A 12,420-nucleotide genomic window follows, 5' to 3' on the forward strand; every position below is an offset into this window, starting at 1 on the left:
GAACGGGACAAGCAAAACTGCTGGAAAGAGAATTCCAGCAGTAAATAGAATCAGATAAACAAAAGTTCTGAATTGAGGAAGACTTGAATTATGCAAAAGACAGGTTAAAAAGGAAGAGAGAGACAGAGAGCTTTAAGAAAAGGGTTGAAATGTAAAATGTACTTGAGACGTAGACAATACCTAACTTTATTACCTTAAATTGATTTGCATTCTTAAACAGATTTGCATTATTTGTTGTGTCCCAAGTGGGTTATAATGAATGGGAGGTAAGATCTCACTGTACTTCAGGAAAGAATTGCTCTTAGCATGTAAGCTAATGACCACACAAAGCCCCTTGTTTCATCCACAATTTCCTCATGGCATTTTTTACCTCTGTGTTCCTCAAGGTGTAGATAAGGGGATTTAACATGGGAGAAATGATGGTAAAAGACACAGCCATCACCTTGTCTATGGGGTAGGTGGCCACAGGCCTCAAATTCAAAAACATACAAGGCACAAAGAACATAATGACCACCATGAGGTGGGAGCCACAGGTGGAGAGGGCTTTATCCCACCCTTTGGAGCTGAAGGACTTCACAGAGCAGAGAATGACCACGTAGGAGGTGACGAGAATCAGGAAGATGGTGACACACATCACCCCATTGTTGAGGATGAGTAAGAGGCCCAGGGTGCCGGTGTCCATGCAGGCCAGTTCCAACAGTGGGAACAAATCACACGTAAAATGATCAATGATGTTAGGGCCACAGAAGGGTACTTGATACATAAAGAGAAGTTATATTGTTGCATGTATGCACCGCCCCACCCCCAGCCAAGCCACTCCCAGCAAAAGGCAGCACATCTGAGGCCCCATGATGGTCATGTAGTGAAGAGACTTACAGATGGTGACTGAGCAGTCATAGGCCATCACCGTGAGAAGGCTGATGCCCACTCCACCAAAGAAGTGGTCAGCGAAGAGCTGGACCATGCAGCCTTCCAGGGAGATGGCAGAGAGGGAGTCACTCTTAGAAAGGGAGTCCACAATCATCTTGGGGGCAATGGCAAAAGAGTAGGTGTCATCCACAAAGGGTAAAAAGGTAGGGAAAAAGTACATGAGTGATCTCAGACTCTGACTTGTGACCATAGTTACCACAATGAGGAAGTTTCCCAAAATGGTGAACACATACTTGATTAGAAACACAGCAGAGAGGATTTTCTGCAGCTCTGGATTCTTCATCATGCCCAAAAGGATGAATTCTGTCACATTGTTGGGATTCCCTATTTACTATGGGCTGATGTAAGCTTCTTTCTAATCTGAAAAGTCTAGAAAATAATATTATTTGTAGTTAGTAATCATTGAATGTGTTGGACATTATTTGCATTGTTACACCCTCCTGGCCTACCTTTTTCTCCAGCCATCTGTACAACAACCAGCTGATAATAATTGTATCCTGATAACAGCTTGATCCTTGTGATTCTCTCTACAACACCTCTCACCAGTGTATCTCCTGCTTTCCTTCCTGACACTTGCTGGTTGAGACACTTAAAAGATTCTGTTTCATCAATCACATGGTGTTTTAAGGAATTATCATATCTTAAGGAAGACTCTTTGCAACTGCACAGACAGCAGCCCACCAGGCTCCTCTGTCCATGGAAATCTCCAGGCCATAATACTAGAGTGGGTAGCCATTCCCTTCTCCAGGGGATCTTCCAGAGCCAAGGATACAACTCAGGTCTCCTGCATTGCAGGCAGATTCTTTACCATCTGAGCCACCAGGAAAGCGCTTTATTTGTATATTATTTTATAAGGAAAACCTAGATCATCAGTTGATAGGAGCCAGGGGATCAATGGATTCACTTACATTCATTCCTTGTCTTGCTCACCCCCATTTACAACCTTCATTCTGTTTTCCAAAATGAACCACTTACCCACAAGGCCTTCTCTCAGCCTATGCCTTTTAGAAATCTCACATTAGGAATCTGAACTTATGTTATCACTAGACACACCTAATAGCCAATAATTTAGAAAGTTTCCTATAAATTGTCATTCATTTATTCTGTATACTTACTGAGCACCTACAATGTGTTAGCTGAAAAACTTCCAGGTAAGGTAAGTCATGTTCCACCAAATATCAAATGCTGTGCTGTGTGCAAAGTAGTTTAATTAAATTTAATGACATTCATAGAACTGAATCCATCCAAAGGGAACTGCATTGAACCGTGGGGCCCAGGCAAACAGGTTCGAGACCTTGCTTCCAGAAATGAGAGAGTGCTGCTCTCAGAGCCTGGTCGCTATTCCCCCGACAGTCAGGTTGAAGAATCCCAGTAACTTTCTTTTGTCTTTGCTTGTTTTATTCCCAAACATTCATTAGCCAAAATCAAGAGCTTCTCCATTCCTTAGAATTCCAAGTTCAGTGTCAGTCACTGCCATGAGACTTTCTTTGTAATAACGTCTATTTCTTTCCAGTGTGCCTGTGAAATACCATTGCTCATAAGATGTTTACATAAAACCTACACTGCATATATTTCTCACTTAATAACATGTCTGATAGTGCAAGGAATACAATTCAGCACCTTCTCCAGAAAAGGGAGAGAGAACGAGCTCTCCTGAAGCAATGCATGTGCAAAATAACTTTCAGAAGAGAAAATATCAGTATGATATGCAGACTTCAGAAAAGATAATATAAGCTAGTCTTTGACACAAGAATTTAGACAATTCTAAATTTATAAAGTTATAATATAGAGAATGAACAAGGGCAATGACGTGGTCAAGGCACAGAGAAAGAAGCATGAATACATGGTGTGTAGAATCAAATTATATGGATTTTGAGGTCAGAAAAGCTAGGTTTCATTATGGACCTTCCAGGGATGTATCAATAACTAACCATATATCAATTGTTTTTCTCAGGGTTGTTATATGAAACAAATTAATTTCCTGGGATTATAGTTTAAATGTTAATATTAAACCTTATAGTCATTAAAATGCAATAAAAATGTGAACTTAAACTATAGCTTAAATATTTTTTTTAATATAACAATGTCCTGGTATATGTTGTGTGTCTCATGAAAGTTAGTCACACATACCCATGCTAATCTCAGGTTGGTGGTGTTTTAGGTAGAGATATATATCCAGACTGGAGTTCAACTGTGAATATTAAGTAAAAGCTTTAGTGGTGACTCAGACAGTAAAGAATCTGTCTGCAATGTGAGAGACCTGGGTTCAATCCCTGGGTCAGGAAGATGCCCCGGAGAAGGAAATGGCAACCCGCTCCGGTATTCTTGCCTGGAGAATTCCAAGGGCAGAGGAGCTTAGCAGGCTACAGTCCATGGGGTCGCAAAGAGTTGGACACGACTGAGCGAGTAACACTTTCAACTTTCATCTTAAAGAAATCTATGTAAATACTTCATTTTTCCCATTTCAGTTGATTCTTTCTTCTAAGTATCTGCAATATGTCAGACAACCTCTCTGTGCCTCAGTTTCATTCTCTATAAAATGGGAAAGTAACATTACCATCTGAAAAGGTTGTTTTAAAGTTTGAATGGTTTTATGAATGTAAAGGGGTTAGATCATCATTCTCATTTGTTTTCCCAGCATGAGGAGAATGCCACTGACAATACACAATTTCTAAAAACTTCCCCTCCTTTGGATCATGTGTTTACATATGCATCTGATAAATGTTCCATTTACTGGCAGGATATTGACTTAATGACTCCTCAACACTTTGGTAGAATGTAAGGTTTTGAATTGATCTGAAAGGAAAAATATGCCAAAACTCTTTTCTAAAACATAGTTCTGAAAAAAAAGAATAATAACTTAAATAAAAGGCTTTTATTTATGTAAGTTACACCATTGGAAAATAGTACATACAGATAGAGTGATAAAAACTTTGCGGTCAAAGGACCTCTCCCAACTGTAATCACTCATGGACACTCAATCACCAGTCTAGTGCACGCTCTTCAGATGTTCATTTGTGTGTAGGTAAATGCACATTTTTTAGTGTGTTTACTCCAGATAAAAGTATACACAATGCAATAATATACATGAAATTCTATTAAAATTTGCATGAACATTATTTGTCAGTATTTATGAATTCTCCTTCATTTTAATTGCTACATATTATTCTATTTGGGGCTTCCCTAGTGGCTCAGAGAGTTAAGAATCTGCCTGCAGTGTGGGGGACCCTAGTTTGATTTCTGCACTGGGAAGATCTCCCGGAGAAGGGAATAGTTACCCAAACCAGTATTCTTGCCTGGGAAATCCCATGGACAGAGGAACTTGGTAGGCTACAGTCTGTGGGGTCACAAAGAGTCGAACATGACTGAGAAACTTAGACACACATACAAACATTATTCCATTTTATGGTTGCAACATAGCTCTTTTAACCAGTCCAGTTTTGCTTGGAATTATATTTCTAATATTTTGCCTCCCATACAGGGCCATAAGGAACATCCCTTACAGAAATATTTACTTAGTAGTTTGAATATTTCTGTTGAAGAAGTCTATATCATCACCACATCAAAAATGTGCTTATGCTTAAATTTGATAGACTCTGTAACATTCCTCTTTCAAAGATTTGAAGCACCTTTTATTGTCATAAATCATATATTACAAACTATTAAACAGTAATTTTCCCCACAGGGTTTCCAATTCTAAATATTATCATTATTAAATGAATATATTTAAAATAAATTAGGTGAAAACACACCTCATTTTAATTTGTATTCATTCATAGAATTTCGCTAATGACATAAAGAATAAATATATTATTGGCCTCCAGATAAATTTAAATTGCATGCAATTTAATGTCTAAATAGACATATATAATCTTAACAAATGTACCAATCTCATAATAATACATCACCCTCAGCACCAAAGCCAACACCATCCCTGTAGGCAGAGCTGCTCACAAAGGAATGTATTTTTACATGGATAGATATATTTCTAAAGTCAACGCTTTAGTATCACTGTAAAAATGGAATCATTAATCCATTCAAATAGAGAGGAAAAATCATGATAAAAAGTCTTTCTCAGAGATGATTAGTGTAAAAATTAAGTTAAAGGAAATGGTACAAGAAGAAAAAAGAATATATCCAAGTATATATGTATATGCATATACACACACACACACACACACACACACACACAGAGAAAATTGCATGAAAGAAGAGAAACACAAAATCTATCTTAGAGTATCCTACATATATCAGCTACTCCTGTTCCTCTCTTTTCTTAAACAAATCTCTGGAGGAATCAACCTGCCTGACTTCAGGCTGTACTACAAAACCACAGTCATCAAGACAGTATGGTACTGGCACAAAGACAGAAATATAGATCAATGGAACAAAAGAGAAAGCCCAGAGATAAATCCACACACCTATGGACACCTTATCTTCGACAAAGGAGGCAAGAATATACAATGGAGTAAACACGACCTCTTTAACAAGTGGTACTGGGAAAACTGGTCAACCACTTGTAAAAGAATGAAACTAGAACACTTTCTAACACCATACACCAAAATAAACTCAAAATGGATTAAAGATCTAAACGTAAGACCAGAAACTATAAAACTCCTAGAGGAGAACATAGTCAAAACACTCTCCGACATAAATCACAGCAGGATCCTCTATGATCCACATCCCAGAATTCTGGAAATAGAAGCAAAAATAAACAAATGGCATCTAATTAAAATTAAAAGCTTTTGAACAACAAAGGAAACTATAAGCAAGGTGAAAAGACAGCCGTCTGAATGGGAGAAAACAATAGCAAATGAAGCAACTGACAAACAACTAATCTCAAAAATATACAAGCAACTTATGCAGCTCAGCTCCAGAAAAATAAAAGACCCAATCAAAAAATGGGCTAAAGAACTAAATAGACATTTCTCCAAAGAAGACATATGGATGGCTAACAAACACATGAAAAGATGCTCAACATCACTCATTATCAGAGAAATGCAAATCAAGACCACAATGAAGTACCATTTCACACCAGTCAGAATGGCTGTGACCCAAAAGTCTACAAGCAATAAATGCTGGAGAGGGTGTGGAGAAAAGGGAACCCTCCTACACTGTTGGTGGGAAAGCAAACTAGTACAGCCACTATGGAGAACAGTGTGGAGATTCCTTAAAAAATTGCAAATAGAACTGCCTTATGACCCAGCAATCCCACTGCTGGGCATACACACTGAGGAAACCAGAATTGAAAGAGACACGTGTACCCCAATGTTCATCGCATCACCATTTATAATAGCCAGGACATGGAAGCAACCTAGATATCCGTCAGCAAATGAATGGATAAGAAAGCAGTGATACATATACACAATGGTGTATTACTCAGCCATTAAAAAGAATATATTTGAATCCGTTCTAATGAGGTGGATGAAACTGGAGCTGATTATACAGAGTGAAGTAAGCCAGAAAGAAAAACACCAATACAGTATACTAACACATATATATAGAATTTAGAAAGATGATAATGATAACCCTGTATGTGAGACAGCAAAAGAGACACAGATGTAAAGAACAGACTTTTGGACTCTGTGGGAGAGGGAGAGGGAGAGGGTGGGATGATTTGGGAGAATAGCATTGTAACATGTATACTATCATGTAAGAAATGAATCACTAGTCTAGGTTCGATACAGGATACAGGATGCTTGGGGCTGGTGCACTGGGATGACCCAGAGAGATGATATGGGTAGGGTGGTGGGAGGGGGGTTCAGGGTTGGGAACTCATGTACACCTGTGGTGGATTCATGTCAAAAAAATTTAAAAAATAAATTAAAAAATAAAACAATCTCTGAAACATAAATACATTATTTTATTTGATAATCTCATAATCTGGACAGAGACCAAAGGGAGACACTTATATTTTGATAAATTGCCAAAGAGATTAAAGTAAATTAAATTGTTGATAGCTCAAAGCTCTTCATCCTGAGGCTACAATTTGTTTATACAGACAAACCAACTGAACTACTGACAGATTTTAAATATAATTGTGTGTGCATATAGGTAATTCAATTATTCAAAGATTTTAAAATAATAGTTCAAATTAATAAGGCTGTAACTGTCTTAAATACTCAAATATTTGTTAAAATCACCTCCAAAACTCAGTCTCATGTCATCTCTGTGACCTCAAAAGCCCAGTTACCTGATGGTCCCAGTAAATAGAAGGCAGATATTGTGGAAGTAAATTTTTTAGAACCATGTCAGGGTAACCAAAGATCTGGCTCCATCCAGGATGTAGTTATGAGAACTTTCCTCTAAAAAAGGAGCTTGGAGTCATGACACATTAGAGTTACAACTTAGCAAATCCAAGCACAGAGGCAAATAAGTCAGGACCACATTGGGAGCAAAACATCCAATCACTTAATAGAGAGTTATTTTGATAGGACCAGAATTTCTAATGATTTTAAAGAAAGATTTTAAACACATGATCTAAGTGTCCAGAGATTTACATAAGAAACCACTTGCATGAGGCAAAGTAATTCAGACTTCATCCAAATAGGAAAGGTTGCCAAATAAGGCAGCCAGCTAAGCTGTTTATAGAATTGTTCATGGAACTGTGCCTACCATTTAGCTATATTTGAGTTTAATTTGAAAACAGTTTGTAATACACACCTTAGCAGACACGTCATTATTGAGATGTTCTCCTTTGGTTAACAGAACCTGGGCTCAAAGAGGGCAAATAGTCATTTTCAAGTCCAAACTTGCATCATTTCAACTGCACCCCTTTGAAGCTGTGCCTCTGCTGACTGAGGCACTAATCACCATACTAGTCAATTCCCATCTACCCCTGCAATGATCTGCTTTTCCCAGGGGCAGAGGTTCACTGGAGCCAGGCCAAGCTGATACTCCACAAACACAAAGCCATATCACAATATTAACCATCCAGTAATTTTTGAACAACTAAACTCTGTTCTTCAATAGAAGAATGCCCACACAATAATTTGCCTGCCTGATAATACAGATGAAGAAAAGTCAATAGGACTTACTTTTGGCCACCTAGGTAGTATTAAGACTGAAATCTTGTATCATCTAACCTGATGTTCTCTACATCTTGCAAGACTGTTGTTAAAATAATATCACATCTAACTTCAGGAGAGTTGTCATTATAATGGATTCTAAAATGTTTCTAAGCCAGAAAAAATAAGGACTAAACTTTCACTTCGTAACAGGATTCTCAGTTGACATCCTTTGAATTTAGAAATATTTGGGGTCATCAGTTCAGTTCAGTCGCTCAGTCGTGTCCGACTCTTTGCAACCCCACGAATCGCAGCACACCAGGCCTCCCTGTCCATCACCAACTCCTGGAGTTCACTCAGACTTATGTACCTCGAGTCCGTGATGCCATCCAGCCATCTCATCCTCTGTCGTCCCCTTCTCCTCATGCCCCCAATACCTCCCAACATCAAAGTCTTTTCCAGTGAGTCAACTCTTCGCATGAGGTGGCCAAAGTACTGGAGTTTCAGCTTTAACATCATTCCTTCCAAAGAAATCCCAGGGCTGATCTCCTTCAGAATGGACTGGTGGTTTCTCCTTGCAGTCCAAGACACTCTCAAGAGTCTTCTCCAACACCACGGTTCCAAAGCATCAATTCTTCAGCGCTCAGCCTTCTTCACAGTCCAACTCTCACATTCATACATGACTACTGGAAAAACCATAGCCTTGACTAGATGGACCTTAGTTGGCAAAGTAATGTCTCTGCTTTTGAATATGCTATCTAGGTTGATCATAACTTAGTCTTTTAATTTCATGGCTGCAATCACCATCTGCAGTGATTTTGGAGTCCCCCCAAATAAAGTCTGACACTGTTTCCACTGTTTCCCCACCTATTTCCCATGAAGTGATGGGACCGGATGCCATGATCTTTGTTTTCTGAATGTTGAGATTTAAGCCAACTTTTTCGCTCTCCTCTTTCACTTTCATCAAGAGGCTTTTTAGTTCCTCTTCACTTTCTGCCATAATGGTGGTGTCATCTGCATATCTGAGGTTATTGATACGTCTCCAGGCAATCTTGATTCCAGCTTGTGTTTCTTCCAGTCCAGCATTTCTCATGATGTACTCTGCATAGAAGTGAAATAAGCAGAGTGACAATATACAGCCTTGACGTACTCCTTTTCCTATTTGGAACCAGTCTGTTGTTTTATGTCCAGTTCTAACTGTTGCTTCCTGACCTGCATACAGATTTCTCAAGAGGCAGGTCAGGTGGTCTGGTATTCCTATCTCTCTCAGAATTTTCCACAGTTTATTGTGACCCACACAGTCAAAGGCTTTGGCATAGTCAATAAAACAAAAATAGATGTTTTTCTGGAACTCTCTTGCTTTTTCCAAATTTTGGGGTTATAGCCTTCCTTATTTTCAACCTTCGATAGTTAAAAATAGCAATATCTTATATACTTCACAGAATACAACTGGTTCGTTAATATATTTGACAACATACTCTGAGAAGCCTGCTGAAAAGGAAGAGCCTCTCAGTTTTACTGAATATGATCCGTACAGGTGATGGGCCAACCTCTGTGCTTGGAAGACGTTTCTTAGTTGCACCATGAGTAGTTATCTTGACTAACCATTCAGATATAAGCTATGGCTGTATTCGTTAATCTTCTTTCTTTTATCAATCAGTTCAGTTCAGTTCAGTCGCTCAGTTGTGTCTGACTCTTTGTGACCCCATGAATTGCAGCACATCAGGCTTCACTGTCCATCACCAACCCCCAGAGTTCACTCAAACTCATGTCCATCTAGTTGGTGATGGCATCCAGTCATTTCATCTTCTGTCGTCCCCTTCTCCTCCTGCCCCCAATCCCTCCCAGCATCAGAGTCTTTTCCAATGAGTCAACTCTTCACATGAGGTGGGCAAAGTACTGGAGAATAGTGTTCTCTAAAGGCACACTGTAATATTATTTCCTTAATCACTCCCCTTAAAATATTATAAACACACATATACTGCTCACATATCTGTTTTATGTATATCCGTGCTTTATATATAAAAACTTTGACAATTTCATCCTCCAAGAAAACATTACTACATGCTTTGAAGAGATATTTTCTTCATTTCAAGTGTATGTATCAGAGAAACCTACTTATTTTTTAAAAGGGTGAGAAGAATAATGCGATTATTTAAACTTTGCCCTAACTACAATTCTAGCTGGATTTAAAAACTACACAAATCTCTATCCAATTCTTCCGTTCTGCAACACCCTCGTATAAAATGATTTTCATCAGACCCATTGCTAACAAAATTATGTTTTTCATTTATTTATTTGTTTATTATGCATCTACTCCCTACTGGAAATTAACTTTCACACAAACACAACTCTTATTTGTAAAAGTTGTATACCCAGTTCCTATAACTCTCTCACATATTGTAGGCACTAGACAGTATTATTTGGCCAAATTAAATATGTCAAAATTTCCTAAGCTGAATTTCCCATGGAGGCATTTTTCCAGTAGTATTTGTTAACACTATGTGATAACAATGTGAAAAGCCCTGAGGAAACGGTACCTATGTAGTTGCTCAAGGTGCTACCTTCATGCTCAAACAAAGTATCAGTCTCCTCAATGACTGAGCCGCTTATTTTTTGTCCAAATATCTCTTTCATCTGAGTGTCACTCTTTTTTGAAATTCAACTATTTGATTTTTATTTCTTAAGTCCATTGTACTTCACTTTTCAAGATGTGCATAAAGGGTAGCATATCTGCACAAATGAGATCATTAGTTGTTTTTTCTCTGATACAAGAGGAATCAGAGATGCAAGTAGCCTGGGAAGTGAAGATCAATGCAGAAATGAGAGGAAGAAAATGCCCCACCCCTTCCTCCACCCCAAAATAAAGGCTGAATACTTCAATGACAATCTTCACAACTTGATCAGATCTGTGTTTTTATATGTTCACATCAAGCTAGGAAGAAATCTTGTGAAGCGGAAAGAGTAGAGGAAGCAGAGTTTCAAAGGTTTGATATTGTTTAATTTATTGTCACATTTTCTTTTTTATAAAATGAAGTAACAACCTCTCTAATAATACATGTTGCTTCATTAAGAGAGTTAAAGCATATAAAAGTGAAAGTGAAGTCGCTCAGTCATGTCCAGCTCTTTGAGACCCCATGGACTCTAGCCTACCAAGATTCTCCACGGGATTTTCCAGGCAAGAGTACTGGAGTGGGTTGTCATTTCCTTCACCAGGGGATCTTCCCAACCCAGGGATCGAACCCAGGTCTCCCGCATTGTAGGCAGATGCTTTACTCTCTGAGCCAGCAGGGAAGTCCCTATCAAAATGTATGCCTCATAGTTGGCCTTCAACAATGAGCTCACCTTCCTTTGATGCCTAATATTTTCACTAAATTAACAGTCCAGATTAAATGAAAATATTCTTAACAACAGATTCAAACATTATTTATCTCTTTGATTTTAGGAGAGACATATGTCTTTATATGTTTCTTAAAGAATCAGACATAATCAAATGGCACTGTCCTCATGAGATTTTTGATGATGAGTGCAAAGAAATATTTTAAATTCCCTAGAATTATTTATAGACCAATAAAATTCCATACACCGAGGTGAGATTGCCTTACATTTCTTTCTTCTTTTCTTACACCTTCCAAGTTTGCTGTTGACACTGAGCCTTTGGTATAGCCCCTTCGGTCTTATTTTCCTCTTAAAATCAATAATTTCGTCTTTGAGTAGAAATGCCATCTACTTAATACTTTTTCCATTCTTACCCTTGAATTACTATCAGCTCCTATCTAACAGTCATAATGCAAAATGAACCCTATATTATTAAGTGTAGATTCTATTGCAGTGCTTCTCATTATCAACCTCAAAATTGATCATCTTTAACAGATTAAGTGCTGATGACATTATCTTCCAGGCTTAGATATTGTGGGAAAACCTTCTGTTTCTTATGAATCTGAGGTACCATGCATAAGCTAGTAAACAGTCACCCCACAGAATAGGTGTGGATGCTCTGGCATATCGATATGGTCAAATTATGGTGAAACAGTTACCCCATAGAATAAGTGTGGATGCTCTGGCATAACAATATGGCCAAATTATGGTGAAAAAATGGCTAGAGATGACTACTGAGTTTGAGAGAATATTTCTGAAAAAGCACAATTTGGAGTGTTATAGTCAGAGAAGCTTTGACTTATAAAGTGTTAGGTAATAACTTAGAATGATCTGGTATTCTCCATGTGTCTAGAGGAGCATTACAGGTATCACTGCTTTCCTAAAGTTTGTGTTATGAAAACTTTTGTAAAATTTTGCTTTCATAAAAGGCTATCATTAGTACAGTAATGTTTTTGTTCATAAGAGCAAAATTTCTCTTCTGATTTCTTTCAGTTAGTGGAAATAATTCCAAGCGTAGGTATTCTTATATTGCCCTACATATGACAAGGCTACAGCAAATTTGATTATCTTCTTCAAGGAGAAAGTGAATCATTAACATTATAGA

The 12,420-nt window shown here is 38.0% G+C and overlaps 1 protein-coding gene across 1 annotated transcript; it reads right to left on the minus strand.

The window, feature by feature from the left end:
* Window positions 314-3,064, minus strand: LOC102188423 (olfactory receptor 4C6-like). The gene is given in 3 exon segments (XM_013969372.1): window positions 314-1,254; window positions 1,380-1,529; window positions 3,061-3,064. Coding segments are annotated over 3 exon segments (1,095 nt in total).

Source organism: Capra hircus, chromosome 15 (genome assembly GCF_001704415.2).
Source record: "Capra hircus breed San Clemente chromosome 15, ASM170441v1, whole genome shotgun sequence".
NCBI classification, from domain to species: Eukaryota; Metazoa; Chordata; class Mammalia; order Artiodactyla; family Bovidae; genus Capra; species Capra hircus.